At 47.6% G+C, this 20,978-nt stretch overlaps 1 protein-coding gene across 3 annotated transcripts in view; it reads right to left on the bottom strand.

Moving 5' to 3' along the window:
- SLC37A2 (solute carrier family 37 member 2) overlaps positions 1-17,805 on the bottom strand; it is a 928,549-nt gene extending 910,744 nt beyond the window's left edge. Inside the window, exons 1-2 of one of the 3 annotated variants that reach the window (XM_078682149.1) lie at positions 17,694-17,805; positions 17,141-17,232 (exon numbers count right to left, since the gene is read on the bottom strand). In XM_078682149.1, the coding sequence (XP_078538275.1) occupies positions 17,141-17,199 (59 nt within the window). In that variant the 5' untranslated portion in view covers positions 17,200-17,232; positions 17,694-17,805. Of the gene's footprint in view, positions 1-17,140; positions 17,347-17,693 lie in introns of those variants that run through there. The other 2 variants (XM_078682150.1, XM_078682148.1) reach the window with 2 other exon arrangements.
- Between the last annotated feature and the right edge of the window lie 3,173 nt (positions 17,806-20,978).

Below are 20,978 nucleotides of genomic sequence, written 5' to 3'. Positions count from 1 at the left end.
TATCAAGCATACCGACCATCATGCAATGTTGAGACCACTATTATTATGGGTTAGATTATGGATAACACCCGAATTGATTGATTATAAAAGCGGGTTGAAAGAAGTTCTGGACCTAGATAGTGGGAACCGAATCTATTGGTTTAAGCATGTAAGAGTGTGGTTCTTAAAAATAGGACTAGCACACTTCTGGAGTGAGCCGGAGACCTTAACCATGGCCTCTAAGAAAATTGTTAAGTTATCCTTCTGGTCTTATGTGAGCCATGACTCTGTGTACGTCAGGACACACGGCCCTTTAACCGAAACATTCCTAATGGTCAAAAATGTGGAACGTTTTGAAATATTTCTTGATGAGATTCAGCCGCCGCTGGCCAAAACCTTATACCTAAAATTCAGATATGGGACATTGAGAACCAAAGTAACAGAGAAAAACTGGGGGAAGACAAACAGCGATTACTGCACTTTATGTTCTACCAATATAAGGGAAGACGTTTTACATATTTGTTTTTTTGTCCTAGTTATGGTATACCTAGGAAAAAATGGATAAAGCCATTATGTTACAATATTGGCTCTAGTTCTCACAAGGAAGCTGGCAGAATTTTAAAAACCGACACTAGCCAAGCAATTGTGTTTGGAATTAGTAGATTTCTTCTGGCTGTAAATTTTATTAGAGCAAAAATGTCTCTTCCCTTTTAATTTGTACCCCATTCGGACCTGTTCACACCACGGATTATGTTTTAGTTTTAAAGGTCGTAATTTTAAAAAACCTTATGCCTTGGATGTTATAAATTCTGACTTGATTTAATGCTGTTTTAATAATTGTATAATGTGTTTTAAATTATTTATTAACTTGTGATAATTCCTAACCATGATAGATTGTCTTAAAATGATGACACATAGCATTGATTACTGTTTTTTGGTATGATGTAATGAATTTTATTTATCATGTATTTTGCATATCTTTTATGTTGCAACGCAACGAAATAAAGATCATTGAATTGAATTGAATTCCCTGGCTAAAGGGGCCCTAGCTAGGACCACACTAACTGTCCGCTTCCACAGGGAGGCAGTGTGCAGAATAAGATACGGGACCGAGGTTATATCCCACCTTCCCAACATTAGGAGTTGAGTGAGGGAACAGCACCTCCCCATGTCTTTTAAAAGAGATATCTTTCAAGTGCCCTCCTCCACTGACCAGTGTGCCAATGTTGAACACAATTAACTTGTGGGAGGAATTTAAAAAACTGCAGGATAAAGCCCCAGAAATGAAGGAAAAGTGGGTGAGGTCTTAATGTGCAAAGAATCAGTATAATAGATGAGACCTGTTTTACCTGATGCTATGGTTTCACCGCCGAAAATCTGTGTGCGGCGTGTGGCTCTGGTCCTGCATTGGCCTCGGCGTGTGGCTCTGGTCCTGCCTTGCCCGCGGCACCCCAGGACGCCGCAGAGGTGCGATTCCAGACGCCGCAGTATCACTTGGACTGCAGCTGCCGGGACCATAGAGCAGAGCAGAGTAGGAGGACGTGAGCAGAGCGGAGGACGCGGGGCGAAAATCTGTTTGTGGCTTGAGGCTTTGGTCCTGATCTGGCCTCGGCACCGCACCACTCCCTGCACCCCAGCTCACTCACCCATTTACTCACCATTGTTAATTGCTCCAAGTATCACACGCCAGTGCAGCATAGCAGACCGGCAAACCCCACACGCCAGGCTGCTGGCTTGCTATTCCGCTTTCTTGCCTGGTTCCCACACCTCTCCTGACAACAAGATCTCCGTGAAAACTCTGGCCCAAAGCAGTCTGTCTGCCCGCCCACTACTTTTCTTTCAGTTCTCAGCAGTTGAGCAGCTCTTCCAGGCCAAGCTCAGGCCAGGCTCAGGCCACCAAATAATTAGGATGGACTCGGTCTTGGACTTCCACTATAGCAGCAGCAGCAGCCGGGAGTAGCATAGAGGCACAGAGGAGGCACGGTGGAGGCCAGGAACTTCAGGGTCGCCTGTCTTCTCCAGCATCTGGCGCAGAAGGGCACAGCACAGACGGAAGGATGATAAGACTATTCGCCCTTTACTGCCAGTGGGGTGCTGCCCGGCAAGTGGGGCAGGGGAGTAATCTGGAGCAAACTACAGGAGGAGCCCCCTCAGTGCTTCAACCAGCAATGGGCCTCAAACGAAAAGGGTGAGTGCGCATAACCCCAGGGGAAACTCTCAAAGCCCACTCCTCAAAAAATGGGACCACAAGGAGCAAATATCTTCCAGACAACAGCAAGGAATTACTGCTGGATGCAGTACAAAAGGGCTCGATAATGTATTTCCTTAGGAAAAAGGACACTTCGAACCCGGACTACGAAACAACCCATGAGACATCCTTCGGTGGTTCACCTCACTGCCTGAGAGTGCCGCTAGCCAACAGTCCCAGCCCCAATGGGACGGGTAGAGGAACTCCGGAGTACACCCGAAAATGCGGGAGGGCCAACCCCCGAGCAAGGAGACTAAGGGACAGAAGGGAGAGGTGGGTGCAGTCTGCACCCTCCCAGACTCAACTCAATCTAAAGACACAATGTCAAGTCCAATTCTCCACCAAAGCCCGCTCATGAGGCAAGATGCCACCCCCACCAAGCTAAATGAACAGGCTCTAACCAGGGACACACCCAAGTTTGTGATAAAAGCACAAATCCATTAAAAAAGTTATCACGGTCCCGATTGCCAGAGTATGGACCCCGAACTAAACTGCTCAACCACGTAGTCATACTCAGTGGCAGAGGGGCCAAATTCCCTGGTGGGAGGAGACTTCACAGCATCATTCCTCCATATTCTGGGGCAGAAGATTGAAAGAACACTTGATTTAACATCTAATCTGCTGCTGCCACCAGCATCCTTACGGGGCACTAATTAAAAAGCCGATCACAACCTTAGGAACGCCAGGAACGTCAGCACAGACACGGATTCGGAGAGATCTCCCTCAATTGAGATAAACTCTTCCACTAACAAAGCCCTTCTGTGGAAGTCATCCAAAATGGAAGTCCAAATAGACCTCCTACAAGCCATCGCAGCCGTCTAGTCAACATAAGCACCAGGGTGGATGAATTGAACAACAGGGTTTATCAGTATTCAACTGCCAATCGGGGGGGACTGTACCTGCTGCTGCTCAACCCTTATGGAGAAATGGGCCTCGCTCCCCGAGATCCTAACGGACATAGTTGAGATAGCCAAAGGACGCTGGGAGACATCAATTACATCCAGCACTGAAGACTCAGAGCTGACCAACCGGAAACACCCGGAGGCAAAAAAGCCAGTGGGATCCCAAGTGGACCCAGATTCAGTGTCGCACAGCATAATGGGTAACCCTGGAAATGCCAAAGAGAAATCAAGTACAATCCAGGGACAGCGCGGGGGTGCGATATCCTGGCTGTTGACCCACATGAACACACCCTCTGTACAACCAACGCACAAGACTCCACCTTATCAAGGTGGAGCAATAAAGAAGCTAAGGAAACCACGGAACAAAAAAAAAAAGACAAGAGGGAGGCAATCGCAGTTGAGGAAGAGCATCCCCCAGCCCCTGCAGGGGATCACCAACCCTCCCCAGCTCTATCCAATCTTCATAGCCGAAAATTGGGGCAAAAAGGCGGCCCATGGCACTCTTCCCCAGGCAGAAGAGCAAAGCCAATCAAGGCCTCCAAGCACTATGGCAGTGATGGACCACAAACCAGCAGCAAGGACAGAATCCTTTGTAAATCCAGACCATTTCAACAGACACGTGGCATCAGTCACAATAAGTCAGCCACCGCACGAAGCAAGCCCCCAGACAGCGATAGCCATAACAGCACTGCAACCACCGGTCCTGTCCTCACATGAAGCAGAACTCGGACAAGAGGTCGAATCAAGGCTACATCAACTGGTCCCAAGCAGGACACACAACAAGTAAACGCATAAGCCACAACTCAGGACTGGGCCATGTAGAGCACTCCCCATATAGAGGAATAGTGGCTCCTATCCCATGCTCACCAACATTAGTCCAAGAGATAATTCTCACTCCCAGGTATCAAAGCACAGGACAGCACAACATCTTGAACAGGAGCAACATACTCCGCCTCTTCAAACATCTGGATTCCCTAGATCAAATACAAACGGGTGACATAGAATGGGTGAAATTCCTGAGTACAAAGGGGGACACACATGGGGACTCAACAGTGGTGAAATTAAAGCAAATAAGAACACAACAAGCCATCGTAAACAACGCTATTCAACTCGCTGAAGGGGGCATTGACGTTCAGGCGATGTCGAATCCAAAATATCCTCATGTCCTGGCACCAGACAACAGAGCAAAGGCCCCGTGGTCAATCCTACACGGGACAAATGGCTCAGGTGCCTCGGGCAAAAGTCAGACAGCCCCAAGGTCCCAAAGGGGATCAGGATTTCCTGCAAAAACAACCACCGGGTCATTAGTGCAGGCACCCCTGCCCTTAATCAACTAGGAAGGATAAAGGGGGGGAACCAGCATCCCTAACATTAGAGAAACTAGGCCGGCAGGGGCAGGAATAAGGCGAAGACTAGTTCACAAAGAGAAATTAAATTTTATCTCCTGGAACATAGCAGGAATAAGCAAAATCAGTGGCAACGAAAACCTGAGGCAATTTCTGGAAACTGCCGACATACTTTGCTTTCAAGACACCTGGGCCCTGGCCAGCACCTCATTGGCAGGGCACTACGAACACTATTCCAGCCGTAAAAAAGAATTTATTTGGCCGACGGGCCGGCGGCCTATCAGTTTTTATAAAGCATGATAGTGCTTTTGAATCTAAAACTATCAACTTAAACACAACAGGATTGCAAGCCCTACAAATCAAAGGCCTGAATATGAATTCACATCCTATGCCTCTTCTAATAATTAACTGTTATATAAACCCGGCCCTGCTTACCACAAAAGAGAAGCTGGAGGAGCTGCTGGGGAAATTAGAAGATCTCCTGTGTAAATATAAATCCCACCAAATTATCCTAGCGGGGGATTTCAATCTGAAGGATCTGGACACCAACAAATCCCCTCTCCTGAGTTCTGGCAGGGCAGCGCCCTAGATCGACTTCGTCAGCAACCACAACCTGACCTCAACCTACGCACTAAAGAAAGCCTACTCGAACACATGGGATCCCCCTCCTACCTTCACAGACATCTCAAGAATTGACTACATCATGATCAGCGAAGCACTGGCAGCTAGCTTGTACGACTTTGAAGTGGAAGAAAGGTCAGAAAGTGATAACAGGCCATTGAGAGCGGTCTTCTTGACGACAGTCCCGACAGCTCCACACTATCAAACCATTGGCACATCGAGAGGGGATGAAAATCACAGTGTTTTGAAGAGAATCAAATGGTCGCTCAAGATAGGTAACTCGTTACAAGCATGGCCGGAAGAAAAACAAGAAGGCACACTCTCTACGCTGACATCACCCACAAAAGCCTGGGAAGATATTGTGGAGGACCTACAAGAAAAGTTTGGGAACCCCCAGACAAAATACATCAGGCATACAGGACAACCATGACAGGGCAGGGGAGGCCTATTCAAAGACATACAGGTCTGTAAACGCCTCCTGCGCAAAGCCCTAGCAAAAAAGAAAAGAGGGGGCGGCGCTTCGGAGGGACCGACGGTTGCATCTCTAAAGGCAGCACCAAGAAAAAAAATCTGGGAACACAAAACCGCCATCACAGAAAGGGAATGGCTAAAAGTCTTTGCCCTGATAAAACGAAAGAACCCAGTCCACCTGTGGAGACATATAAATCAACTGAGCAGCAGAGGAATATCAAGAGAGAATGGAGTAGCAGAAAAGGACTGGCTGACGTATGTCAACCAGCTTTATACAAGTACCGCTGCCCACAAAGACAGTCCAGAAGTAGCCAGTGGCAAAGAGGGCCCAGACCGGCAAACAAACATCACTCAAGGCGACACGAAAAGCAGCCAAGACAACTGGCCTGAGGGTAATAGAACGCCGGCAGAATCATATGATGAAATACCAGCCAAGCTAAATCCCCATATGGTCAGTAAGATCATTAAGAACATGAAGAACGATAGGGCCACTGGACTAAATTCCAGCACCGGTCTTTAAAAAGGCCCCCGACTTCTGGGCAGGTTTGCTAACTCCCTTATTCATCCATACATTCCAATCTTCAACAACCCCCGATTCCTGGGGGGGCTCCATTTTGGTCCCTATTCATAAAAAAGGAGACCGCCTAAAACTTCCGAACTATAGGCTTATTGCCCTGCTTGACCTTGAAGCCAAGGCTTACGTGTGCCTTCTACTAAAGGACTTGGAGGGGTGGGCAGAAAAGAATAGCATTATACCATCTTATCAAACGGGCTTCAGGTCAAAGGCATCGACCATGGATAACGTACTGGAACTGGCCTATTTATCCACCCAGGCCACCACGAAGAACCATTCCCCACTTTTCTGCTGCTTCGTGGATTACAGCACAGCCTTCGATAAAGTGGTGCGTAGAAGATTATGGTGGAAGTTAGAAAACTGGGGCATTCCACCGAACCTATTGAAGGCAATAAGATCGCTTTATGAAGATACCCGAGTAAGAGTCAAAACCAGTGCCAGCACTGTGTCCTCGAAACTCAACACTGAGAACGGCCTGAAACAAGGTTGCCTGTTGGCTCCCATTCTTTTCAATCTTTACACGGTGGATTTGAGCGACGCCCTAAAAGGAGCCAGCCTAGTAACTCCAAGACTAGGAAATATGAAGTTGCCGGTGCTCCAATACGCTGACGACACTGCCATAATGGATCACACAAAAGTGGGTCTCCAAAGAGCCCTAACTGCCTTAAATCAATTTAATAACATCAATAATCTGACAGTAAACCAAGGAAAGACCAAGGTTGTCATCTTTGGGTCCTACCATCAGAAAAAGAAAGCACAATGGCATTTGGACAACCTGAAAATCAAGACAGCGGTGTCATACAATTACCTAGGGGTCTGGCTGTCGGATCGGGCTAAGCCGACTGCCCATTTGAAACATCAGAGCACTAAGGCCAACAGGGTCATATATTTACTCAAACAACTAAACAATCAGCTGACTAGTCCAACCGCCGGCCCAATATTGAAAGATATGAAAGCCAAACTGCTTCCTGCAATCAGCTATGGCCACCAGGCTTTCCCCGGGTCTCTGCAGGCCTTCTTAAATACAGCGCAATCTAAAGCTTATAAATCAGTGTTTCCAATCCCAAGGGCAGCAAGGCAAGCATTGGAGCTGGGAATGGCAAGGCCAGACCTGATGTGCCAGGGTGACATCATAAAACTGTACCTCATGATTTTAAGGGCCCCGGCCTACTCCTTAAAACTCCAACTAAAATCAATCTTTGAAGAGCCTTGCACGCCCTGGCATTCTGCACTCGATAAATTGATTGAGACATTGAATACAGTGAGAGAAAGCATATCGAGGCCGGACATCCCCCTGAACTTTTGGAAAAAAGTGATTAACAAACAAGTGTGTGAAATCTCATTTGATCTGGACTGCAAATTTCTCCGTTCAAGTCCACTCTTAGACTCCTTGAATAGTTCCTATAGAGTAGGAAAAACCCAGGCTTATTTAAGTGAAGCCATTACACCATCAGTTCGAAGTAAAATCTTGTCCATGAGACTAATCACCCTAGGAATTGTGGATTTTAATCCTGTGTGGGCTCGCAGAGGGGAAGCCACTAAATGCAGACTCTGCTCATACAAGAGGGAATCGTGGCTCCACCTGCTATGTTGTTGCCCCAGTCTTATCAAGGAAAGAAGGCGATTACTGCGTCCGATTTGCTCCACCAATGGAACAAAATCCTGCAGCGAAGCATCAGCCATGTGTTTTTCCACAAACAGCACGATGATTCTAGCCAGACTGGGGAAATTTGTCCATCATATTAGGACTGACTTAAAACTGGCAAATGAATGTAATAAAACTCTGGAGAAGATCACTGCAAATCCAGCGCAAGGATACGGAGGTGGCCTAGTCCGTGCATCGATGCTTGTCTGCACTTCCAGCATCCCAGTCAGAAAACCTCTCTCATGGTGAATAGTCTAGAGGCCAAGGGGAAGGAATCATTACCTGACAATGCCACCCATAGAACAACATGGGAGCCCGGGCCACCTTTAAAGCCACTCCTCTATAAACACTAACTCTGGGGAAGACCGACTTTGCTGGAACTTGGGGAGGGGAGTCAAAAGTTTTGTTTTTTTAAATTTAATTCATCAAAACATATTTTAAACCCCTGTTACAAATAATAGTTTTTAGGTCTCGGCTAGTAACACGCTGAAAGCTCGTTCTCGCCAGAGAACTATAGTCGCCGTCTCAGCATTCTGAGAACGACGAAGGGAGACAAGACCTGGCCGCGCGCAGCGTTTCCCCCTAGGATAACGTTGTGCGCGCGGCCAGGTCTTGTCTCCACAGCATTGCATGGCAGAACGGATCGCTTCGCGCGCCTCTCTGGAATGCAGGGGGAGTCTGCAGAGAGGCGCGCGGCGCTGATAAAAGCTTCGTTGAGCGGCCCCCTCCTTCCCGTTGCTGGAGCAGCTCTGTTTTGTTCCTGCATTTTAAAAACACACACAGACTCTTCCTTGTAAACTGTTTGAGTCAGTGACCTCCTTTGAATTAGGCAACTGAATGTGAATAAATCACAACAACGTTAATGATGTGCTTTATCAATGCCAGTGATCCTGCACAAATACATTATAAAGTGCATATTATACGGATTCATTTACATTCACTCAATGATAAGGAAAGCAGGAAGAAGAAGCAGCAATGACGCGTGGTCAGTCTGTGACAGAACGTGTTCACATAAGCGAACTACAATGATTTCGTAATCGGTAGGAAGCAAAAGTAAAGCAGCAAGCCTCCATCCCAGCTCTCGCAAAGTGACTCCACAATGCCAGCACCAGTCAGCCAGCACCAGTGGTTATGAGCTGGACTCTGAGGAAAACGATTTCTCTTTGTGTTTGGTCTGTTAATGGCTGTCTGGGAGCTCGTGTGCCTTTCCTTCCCCTCTTTCTCACCCCCTCCTGCACATACATCGGGGGGAAATCGGCGGTAACATCGGTCCGCGAAGAGGTGTGCAGTGGAGGTGCTACTGAGGTCTGCAGGCGAGCGGTGACGCAGTCCACAGGCTTCTTTGCTGGCCAGGAGGTGATCACCGTGCCATTATTCCGCTCCCCCCCCAGATCCCCAGGGGGTGTGCGTCGGCGGCCGGTCAGGTTGCGCGGGGGGGATCCCGCTGGAGACGGGTGGCGCTGGACTATTTGTGGTGCCTACTGGCTGCCTCACCCTCAGTAACGATAGGGTGCTGGGCAGTGTGTGGCTAGCGGAGAGCCTGGGGGAGTCCTCGCTTCAGTGGCCGGACCAGGTCATGCAAGCACCATCGGAGGAGATTAGAGCCCGGCACTAGGTTGTTGCCCACTCATCCTGATAGGCGCTGCAGCCAGTCTTTCTCCCCACCTATCTGGGGCTGTTAATAACATTGGTTGTCGGTCTTGACAGGCCGCGGGGCTGTGCGTACAGGGGGTGCTGAGCGGTGTGTGCGCTATCTAGGGGGCCATTGGCTGCGACTTTCACAGTGGCCTGCGACCCAGGGTGGAACAGACCTTGGGATTTAGCCTTTTCCCTTCCCCCCCCCCCGGCTCAAGGGGAGCTCACATTGTGGACCTCCTCCAGGACTCCTGGCCCTGGCTCTGGGCCATAGTGTTTCGTGGCAAATATCCTGACTCCTGGTGCTCCTTGGTGGTCCGTTGGTGGCAGAGCAGTGACCGTGGCCCGTGTCTGACTGGGGTTTCCACGTGGAGGTAATTGGGTGCCCATCTTCTCTCCCATACCCCCACCTGCTATTGCCCACTCCCATACGGCGGCTAAGTCGGGTCACAGGAGTCCAGCGCGGGGGCCTCCTTTGCCCCCCTCCCTCTCTTCATCCATATCCGGACCATCTGATGCAGTCCTGGTCAGTGAAAACAGAACCGGTCCCTGTCATGACAAGAGACAAGGGAGGTGGAGGTTCGTCCAAAGAGAACCCGATTGACAAGTTCACTGGCCCGAGGTTGCTGAGGGGTTCTCTGGGGGACCAAAAATACATACATATTTTCCTAAAAAGAAAATGATGGGTCACTATTGCAAATGCGCCAGGGTACAGGGAATGAGATACAAGCTTGTGGTTAGAGAGTTAAAATGTGCTGTACAGCAGCTTTGCGTCTGCTGGGACATCAGCGTCACAGGCTGTTCCGGACAAGGAATGGGTTACTTGAAGTCCAGCAAATTGCAATCAATCTTGTAGTATACATAGGGGTAGTATTCCAAGCATTTGCAATGCAAAAGGTGTCGCATTATTAAAGTTTGAGCTATTGGCATTGCTAAATAATGCAACACCAATAGCTTTTGTTGCAGTTGGTGTTGCAATATTTAGCAATGCCAATAGCTCAAACTTAATTAACCCGAGACCTATTGCATTGCAAATGCTTGTTAATTATTGTTCTAGCTGCAATATGATGGGCACTTTTTACTGTAATGATTTTAATTAATTGTACAGTTAATAAAAAATACGTAGTTACTACCTAGCTTTAATATTTCCTAAAGTGTATCATGTAGATGACAGATGATAAAGGGATAGTGACTGATGAAAAAGATAAGCGTAGTATTTCACAGTAGAAGGTGATATATTTATGCTACGATTCTTTCTGTAGGTATCATTTTGAATGATCTGACGATCAGAAAGCAGTCTTATCCTGGTAATTCCATTTTGCGACTAACATGACTGGTGCTTTTACCACAGTAAATGCAGAACTCAAGGCTATACATGCAATGGTTTTGCAGAACAGGCTTGCTTTAAATATATTACTGGCGAAAGATGGTGGAGCCGGCCACATATTACGTGTCCAGCAATGATGCACTTATATTCCGGATAAAAGTATTGAAATTGACATGTTTGTAACTAATATGATGTAACGTTCTCTTGAGGTCCACCTGGTGCTGCACCATAGGCTTGCATGCTACACTCAACTCCATCGAGCTCCTCAGATGTCAGTTCTCACTCTCTGCGCAACTCAGTCTCCTACGTTCCACCTCAACCGGTCTTGTTGCGTCCTCCTGGACAGAACAAGGACCTCAAATGAATGCTCAGATCTCACCACTTTGTATATCTGACATTCCCACACCACCATCCTTGGCTACTTCTACCTCCCAGCCAACGCAAGCATGACAAAGATAGAAGACAGCCTCCTCACCGTGGTACAGGATGTCACCCAACTAACACACTCCAGTGATTATCAAATTTTTGACTTAATTTTCTCAATGTGAGCAACTGTCCAATGCAAACTCCCATATCTCTGGACTGACTGACCACAACCAACGAACACACCAAGGTCAACCCAAATTAGATTTTAAAAAATCCTCAGATCATTAAAAGAATTCTCCCCCAACAAACTCAAGCTCAAACCCATCTCCTGCTCTTCCACCTTCATGGCTGGAAATAACATCCTTCTAAATGACTAATACAGTTCTAGAAAATCATTTGAATCTACGCTCCAACAAAAACTTGCAAATGAAAGCTGAACCCTTCTGTACCTTGGTATTACAAAGACTTCACGGACAACAAATACGTCATCTGCATACAGGTAAGAAAACAGATGAAAAAATCAATACCAACATCCTCAAACTACTGAAACCCCCCTTACTACCACAGACTGCTCATCATATTAGCATGAACCAAGTAGGAAAGCAACACCGACAAAAGCAGAACACTCCCCAAGACAATCGAGTATAGCATCACCCTCCCTTTCCCTCAGGCAGGTGGTGGGCTGCACAGATAGACGGCTTTAAAAAAAATTCAATTAAAAATAAAAGCTTCACACTGCATAGACAAGTGCATTACCATCAACATGTTCTACTACAAAAAAAGTATAGGCTGTATCTCTCTTCAGCTACAGCCATCCAATCTACAAAAACTGAAGGGATCCCCTCCACAGCTGGATATCCAGCACTTCCCAAAGCTTAGCTTCACCAAAACAGAATTCTAGCTATTTTCTCCAAGAACAAACATCAAGAACTAGTCTAACCTTGGCTCACAGACGAACCTAGATGGATTCCAACTCAAACTTTCTACAATGCCAAGTCACTCGATACACCCTACGCACCGACTTCAGTCACAAAGAATACACTGCGAAGAAACCAAGATGACTGGGTATCAATGTGGCTTAAGGGCAAGAGCAGGCAACCTTGAAGCTGGGGAACCAGGTTAGCGTCCAGCTGAAGCCTTAGGCATCCTGGGATTCTGGGCAAATCACTTAATCCCCCGGTGCCTAAAAAAAAAATGTATGTGTTCATCTGCAATGCAACTGGTTCTCATGTAAAGCGCTCTGATACCTTCTGGTCGAGTTTGCGCTGTAGAAAACTGCAACCAAAAAGAAACCTCTTCAGTAAGTGATACTGTTCCTTCTAGAATTCAAAAAAGCTGTTTGAACCCTTGTACTCTTGAAACTGGATGTGGCCCTGCTCCACAGCCTTTCAGACGCCACACTGACTCTCCTTAAAGGTATCCTACATGCCGCAGTACGTCCCATCAGGGGCCTGAAGAAATATACCCACATCAACCAGACCCTCATGAAACTCCATAGGCTCCTCTTGCTGACCTTAACCATCCTCAAAAGCAGCAGCATCATCTACAAAGCCATCACCACCAGCAACCCTGCATATCTGGCTGACAAGCACACCATCTGTAGGAAGGTGGCTACCTGACTATGGTTACCCCAGATTTTTTGCCCTGTGTTTAGCTGGTTTTTGACTTAGTTGGCCTGGTTCCCTGCTAATCAGGGCCCCGGGCTATCTGCTCTCTCTGTAAAATGGATTCCATGTACCCTAGGTACATACCATAATTGGAAATGGACTCCTTGTCAGCCCCTGTACCATGCACTATAGGTGCTCAGGGCATAGGTGCCACCAAGGCCTACCAGGGGCTGCAGCATATCTTTTGCCACCCCTGGCTGGTTCTTAAATTGACACAACTGGCTGATCACTCAGCTGGGGCAAGGTGGTGTAATCACCCCTTGCTTAGATATAGTATACCTATATCTAAACCTATATCTGGACACATATAAACCTGTGAGCCACTCCTATGGAAGGCCTCATCAATCCTGGAGGCAGAGTGCGTGGTTTAATGTGAGATGGAGCTCTAGCATGAGCTGAGCCTGTCTGCAGCCGTCGGGAACACATGCCTAAGCTGTTTCAGGATAATGCCATACCATATACTCTTAAGTGCATTATAATCCTCGCGGTTATATAGCAACTTTGGTTTGGCTTTATCAAAACATGTCGTGTAAGGTGTCATACGATTTGGAATACTATCCCCTCGCCAGTTCTGGCGACGGGGATAGCATTCCACCCCTCTAGAGGGGTAAGACATGTTACTTTACTTAAATGCGGTTAATTTCTAAAAGGGCCTCAGATCCACAAAATGGATGCTTCTGCCACAGACACAGGTCTGACCCCCTGCAGCTGACCGAAACTCAGCCAAGGGGGCCTGGACAAAGGGTTTCCTGTCGCAGGGCGGTGTTACAACCCCCAGACAGGAGATAGTGGATTGTAGCAGGGAGGTTTGAAAGAAACCAGATACTGCATGGGGAGCACAAGGCTGCCCCTTGCATAATCCGGCCAAACCGGTTCTGGGGCACTCCAGCCCCCGTCCCAGCGCGGCCAGGATCAAACGAAGGGGGTGTATCCACCCACTTCCTGGGTCCCACCCATAGGAGGGGACCTAGCAGGTAATCCAGCCCCCCAGATTCGAATAAGAGTGGGAGCAGTGCCAATGCACTTCAGATTATCCTGATGAAACATAAGAAACGAAACTCTGGAGCCTTCGACATCCTACTCAACGTAGAAGACTGAAGAATCTCCCTTGTGGTCAAGGAGTGATCACCCTGTGCAAACAGGCACCATCCAGCCCTCGACGTCTGCTTTGTTGCAGTTCCCGCCGGAACTCGAGCGACAGATCGACGAGATCAAGCTTGCCTGCCTTCTAACAGCCCGATCCACAGTCCCTGCAGAGCTGAGACCCGTGGAGGCGACCGGAAGCGTGGGGCACGCCATCTTGGAAAGACCACGAGACGCTGACCGTGCCGCCCACGAGTGACCCTCGAAGCTGTACAATGGGGTTTGAGAAGCCCCAACCATGAGCCACTCTTGCACCGAAGTTCAGCCCTCCACACTCGACGAGTGCTGCGTGGGGCCCTTCTGCTTCTTTTGGCTCAACGCGTTGGTCCGGTCACTTACCAGCTGGTTTGTGGCCCCTGTGCCGACGAAACTTGAAATTCGTCTTGCGATTCTGGTTGCTCCAGATTTGCACCAGCTCCCCTGAAAAGGAGCCCCCACTCTGACCCTCCTGGTTCGAGTGAGAAGCAATCTCCCGGTCCCGCGTGGATTGCTTTTGCCAAGTGTTGTTTGCTCCAATCTTGAAGCCGACAGCGCCGACGGCGAGAGCCTGCGTGGGACAGATCGTGACCTGCTCCTGGACTTCGTAGATGCCCCAGAGCCCACGTGACAGCGGAGAGAAGCTCCTCGACAACCACCTGATTGCGCCCGACATTGCCTGGTTCCACCCTGGTCACTGCTGAGTGACCCAGACTCTGTCCCCTCTGCTTTCAGGTACTTTTCGACTTGAGTCCACCCTTGGACTCCACCGGACACTTCTCTTTCACCCCGCCTGCAGCCCTTTCAGCTCCAAGCACCAAGAGCCTGCGTGACGAAACCCGACTCAACTTCGACCCTGTGCACCCACTTCCTGTGGGTGAGGTAACATTGCAACGCCGGTGTTCCCACACTGGTACACACCTCTAGGGTCTGTGTCTTAAGTTTTGTTCCTCTAGGTTCAGCGGAAGTGTCCTTAAACTCTAACTTTGTAACTTTCACGCACCATTGGTTAACATTGATGCATGCGTGCACTTTCTGCACTGCACCCGAATCCCGCGTGCTTTTCCCGACTTCAGCATTGCTTGTCCCGACTGCTCCCAGCGATTCCCTAGGCCCTAGACCTAACCACTGATCGAATGGTCCCTCTTATACCATTTTTTTAGTATATGGTTTGAGTGGCCCCTTGGCCTCATCCAAAATTGTGCAACTTTGTATGTTATACTGTGCTTTTGATTTAACGCTTGTGCCCCTTTATTCATAAAGAATACTGGGGATTGTTTTTAGTAATAAATACATATATTTTTATAATATATACTTGTGTGGTGTCCTTTCATTTGATATTACAGGATTGTATGTGGTAAAACAGCTCGCTTAACACGACCTCTTAAGTTAAGCCTTTAAGGCTGCTTAGTCCATGCTACCCCTAGGATAGCTTGTCTAATAAGGTTGACTTACAACCAGACACCATAAGGGTTGTTTGGGCTGATACAAGGTGGTTCCAGAATTAGAAACATCATATATCAGGCCAACTTCTCACCCCATCTCTGGCGGTTCTCAGCACACACACACAGCCAGGACACCATCAGACTAGAAAAAAAATGCAAAAAAGAAAAAACAAGGAAACAGACCTTCTCAAACTATGCACCCTGCATATCTGGCTAACAATGACACCATCTCTGGTGGTTCTCAGCAAGATTACAGCCAAGACACTAAGAATGGAAACAAAGAAGGGCAAATGAGAAAAGTCAACTAAACAGACCTTCCCATCTATGCACGTAGGCCCCGGAACATCCTCTAATCCATCAATACATCTTCAAGCTCGGAAAGAGCTCAAGGCATGACTCTTTAAAGAACACTATATCATAATGCAGTTAACAATCCACTTTCATTCTTAAAAGCTAGCTACCTTTTCAATCACACGACTTCTCTTTATCTTTGACCCAGTACAGCACTCTGCTGCTTTTCAACTATGTGTGCGGCTCACAAGTGTCACATGCTTACTTACATACATAATCAAGAAAGGAGTGACTATCCTATAAAAGAGAAATGCGTTGTAAATAAATAAATAAATAAAATATCTGAGGTGGTCTGCTCAAATCGGTTGTTACTTGAAACTTATTCAGCAAAAATGGCACAGCATTTAAGCATAGTTTGTGGATAAAATTGCAGAACACACAGATGAATCGGCAACTGTGGCGGTAACCGGTAAAGATTTAGAAACACATACATAGAGAAGCGAACATTGTGCTGTAACCAATACATTAAATGAACTTTTTGAAAGGTTGGCTCAGAATAGTAGCATTGTATGCATTATATAAAAGGTGGATTTAAAAGTTCTCACAGCCCATACAGCAGGATGGAAGGTAAACTATAAAACTATTTCCAAAGGCACCGTATAGACGGTAAAATATACATTAATATTTGAAAGAGAATAATATTTCCAGAGTAAAGGAAGATGTGCAAAGGCAAATACCGAGCAGCCGTGAGGAATGTCTATTAGGAAAGATTTGCAAATGCACACGACAAAGGATTACAGTTGGCAATGAAACACAAGTAAGTTCGTTCGTATACATTTACTGTCCGTCCACTATATTTTTACGGGGAATTAAAATATGAAATGGCACTCACAGAACAGGCTTTACGCAATGTAACTGGAATTATGTTTAAGATGAGGACCAAATTATGTTGACGGGTTCACTATATTACGAAGCAAGAAAAGTCAAATGATGTGGCTCACTGTGGCACATTTTGTTATAGTATTGCTTCATTATTTAGCCATTTTTTCATGTTAACACTGCCCGTTCAAAGGTTTCTCCTCATCAGTACCAGTAAATAGAGCAACATGCAACTAATAGGTGACCAGTCTACCTTCGCAACCACGGTGTAGCAACACCGCAAGAAACAAACTTTTTTGTTAAAACCTGCATATCAGGCAGCAGAAGATGGATTATGTGGCACATGCAGTAATGAATAAAACGAAGCGGCCGCGGAATCGCATGATTCCAGTGGCCCTGGCTGTTTATAATATAGAGTAAATGAAGATGTGAAAAGGGACTCACAGCAGCAGCATGGGCTGTCCCGTGTATAAGTGAACTGGGATTTGTAAATACTGAATAGCAGAAGGAATGTCACATACTTAAAAAAAAAAGCACGCTCAACTCAGAAATGATGGTTCCAAAGAAGCAGCCAAGCGGCACACACAGCTGACAGACGAATGTTTCTACTTCACTGTTCACTTACCAGCCGCCTGTGGAAATGGATCGGATGAGCCGGATACCGGGGGCCAGAGAAGACCTCATACTTCGTGACTGATATAAACACCTAGGGCGCCGCTAAAGAAATGGGAAGTAATCAGCGAAACGCCTTAAAGAGGTAAATGTGTAAAATAATAGCTACTAAAAATCTAGCCTACAAAAGAAAGGGGGGGCTGTAAAACCTAACGATAAAAAATGTATAAAATAACTCCGTGGTCTAAATCTTCAATGTTAAGATTAAAAATATCTGAACTAGCAGCTAGCGGAGTAATGGCCCTGATAGAAGCTCTAACTGTTTAAATACGCTTTGCAATAGAATGGAACCTGTCCCGGCTGGTCAGTCTGTCCTCTAATTTATAGAAGATAAAATGACTGCAGTTGTCGGTCATTCAGAACTGAGGTGCTCTGGAGTGAATCAGCTGTGTGGCGATCAGTCCTGCACGCCGCATGCCCAGGGCTGTTCCTAAACTCAGCACTACTCCCACGCTGCCTTGGTACCCTGCTTTGCGCCTACGCTGCCCAACTGCCTCTCGTCTCACCCGCCTGGTAGCTGCAGTCTCTTTTAAAGCGTCCCATGAATCCCGTCCGCCCCGAGGCGGCTGATGTACACAGAGGAGGAGGACCTGGGAGAAGAGTGCAGCGCCCAGACCAAACATGTGATTCAAGGGAGGAGGGCCGGGGCCCCGTAAGGGGCGGGGCTGGTTAGAGGCACGGGAGCTGCGTGGGGAAGTAAGTAACATGAATCAATCAGCCGACGGGGACTCACGCGGGCTGACTAAGTGAGCTGGAGACCCGTATGGATCCCACAGAACCGAATGAGCAAGGGGCACGAGACACCAGAGTAATGTAGGTGCGTGAGTAGGAGAATCGAAAGTGCCCGACAACCAACCATTCTGGGATCTCATCCTGCGGCATGGTGGTTCCAAGAACGACTAAGAAAAAGGCGCTTTAAATTTAATGCAACAGGGGGCCAACTTTAATGCGGCCTCGCACATCTTCAAGACTATTCAAAAATCCCCGCCCCCACCCAACCCTTCCTAACAAAACGTACTAAAATCCAATCGCAATTCTCCTCACTCAAACTCCTTTACAACTAGGGTGACCAACTGGCATAGGTGCACATTCAGGACAGCGAGTGTAAAAATTCAGGACAAAGGGTCAACATTCAGGACAGAAATTTGAGACAAAAGGTACGTTTTCAGACACATCAGAGGAAGTCGTACAATAGTGCAGGGCCGGCTCTAGGCTCACGGAGGCCCTGAGCAGGGAGTGTAGGTAGGGGGCCCGAGGCTGCCAAAACCCTGCCAGGGGCCGCCACGCAAATATGTATCTAAGGATATATATTGGCGTGGCGGCCCCTGGGGTTTGGCGGCCCTGTGCAGGTGCACAGCTTGCACATGCCTTAGGCCGGCCCTGAATAGTGTATAAGTAAGTAAATAGACAACCAACATAAGTGCAAGTCAAAATAAGTTTATATTAAGTTGAGACAATCGTGCAACTCACTGTTTTGGTATGTGCACACTTTTGAGCAACTGTGCAGGTCTTTTTGTGGTATTTCATATGATATTTTGTTTACAGTTTGGGGTTCCTTTTAAGTGTTGTCCCACCTGCACTGCAGGGGATGCAGAGGCCTTCAGCCTTCATTAATCCACTTCACCAAAGACCTCCCTCTGCACAGATTCCCTCACTAACCAACATCTACATGAAACCTCTCGCAGCCATCGCACGCCAGCACAACCTCAATATCATCTCTTACGCCGACGACACCCAGCTGATCCTCTCCCTCACCAGAGACCCCGACACCGCCAGAACCTGCCTACACGAAGGGATGAAAGACGTCGCCGAGTGGATGAAGGACAGCCGCCTGAAACTGAACTCGGACAAGACGGAAGTCCTCATCCTGGGATCTTCGCCCTCTGCCTGGGACGACTCCTGGTGGCCCCCAGCCCTGGGCACCGCACCCAAGCCAACTGACCACGCACGCAACCTGGGCTTCATCCTGGACCCCTCCCTCTCGATGACCAGACAAGTCAACGCCGTCGCCTCATCTCATCGTGCTTCAACACCCTGCGTATGCTTCGCAAGATCTTCCGCTGGATCCCGACCGAGACCAGGAAGACTGTCACCCAGGCACTCGTCACCAGCCGACTGGACTACGGAACGCCCTCTACGCCGGAACCACAGCCAAGCTACAGAAAAGACTCCAGCGCATCCAGAACGCCTCCGCCCGACTCATCCTGGATGTCCCCCGACGCAGCCACATCTCCAGCCACCTGAGGAACCTGCACTGGCTCCCCGTCCACAAGAGGATCACGTTCCGGCTCCTCACCCACGCACACAAGTCTCTCCACGACCTGGGCCCCAAGTACCTCAACGACCGCCTGACCTTCTACACGCCCACCCGCCAGCTACGGTCCACCAGCCTCGCCCTCGCAGCTGTACCACGCATCCGAAGAGCCACCGCCGGAGGAAGATCCTTCTCTTACCTGGCTGCCAAGACTTGGAACTCCCTCCCCATCCACCTTCGGCTGACCCAGGACCATCTCGCCTTCAGGAAACAACTCAAGACCTGGCTGTTCGAGCAGTAGCATACCCCTCCCCCCAAGCGCCTTGAGACCCTCCCGGGTGAGTAGTGCGCTATACAAATGGCATGATTGATTGATTGATTGACTAGCAACCTCTCATGGTGCCCCTCATAGCCAGGGCTCGAGTCGGGGTACCACGCGGGTGGACGGCGTCCCCCCACTTATTTTAACGGGTGCTCAATAACCTTAAACTGCAACTGAGTGCAGCCACCTTTCGTGACGTCACTTCCTGTTGTGACGTCAGCGTCCCCTCACTTCTTTTTTTAGGACTTGTGCCCTGCTCATAGCTATATAAACCCTCGCTTATGTGTATGTAATTTATTTTATAGTGCTGCTCCTCCCAATGTAGGGTGTTGAGCACTTTAGCTCACACACTTATTGTTCAGAGACAATGACTCATATAAGTATCTAAATCAATATATAGGTAATGTTACTTACGACAAGGAGGGCTACAAGGTATAGGAGTCAGAAGGCATGTATTCTGGTAGCTACTATATGCAGAGCGAAAGGAACTATGCAGCAGGGAGGGCCAAATTATGATGCAGAGTTGACTGAATTATATGGCAAGAAAAGGGAATTTGTGCAGCATAATGCTGCAAATTTTGTCATAGTATTACCATATCATTTTCTCATTTTTGCACATTTTATCACTTTTTGGTCATAGGTTGCACCTCATTAGTACCCATATAACACCCAAATATAGAAATATGCAAAGGAAGGTGACCAGTCAACCTTTATAAAGGGCCTTTGCAATACATCACTGCCTTTTTAGTTATTTTTTAACCATTTGAGATAGCAATTGTTTTTAAATTAGAATCTTCAGCTATATTCAGCTAATGATGGATTATGTGGCACATGCGACACATCCATAATCATGTGAAAACTGTTGAAGCTGCACAATTGCATAATTCCAGTGACCCTGAAATATAAACTGAGGATATAACACACAACATAGTGGTGGGGGTTGTCTTTACAATTATAATATGAATAAATACTTTACTCTGCATGTTACACTTTGTGCTTTACAAGAGGCCCATTATGCCTCTATGCTTCTTTATGATGAGTCAAAACCGGGATTAGTGAAACCTCAAATCTCTCCAAGAGATACATTAATCACCAGAGTTAAATAGATATTTTTGTTAAGGCCTGAAAAATGCAGTAGCGCAAAGCACTCCAAAGTCTTTGCCTTTCATCCCGTTGGAAATTTCAAAATGTAGCTTAGTCCTCCAGCACGGCTCC

This window comes from Lissotriton helveticus, chromosome 3_1 (genome assembly GCF_964261635.1).
Source record: "Lissotriton helveticus chromosome 3_1, aLisHel1.1, whole genome shotgun sequence".
Taxonomy (NCBI): domain Eukaryota; kingdom Metazoa; phylum Chordata; class Amphibia; order Caudata; family Salamandridae; genus Lissotriton; species Lissotriton helveticus.
Note: the sequence above shows the minus strand (reverse complement) of the source record. Positions and strands in the feature narration are given on the sequence as shown.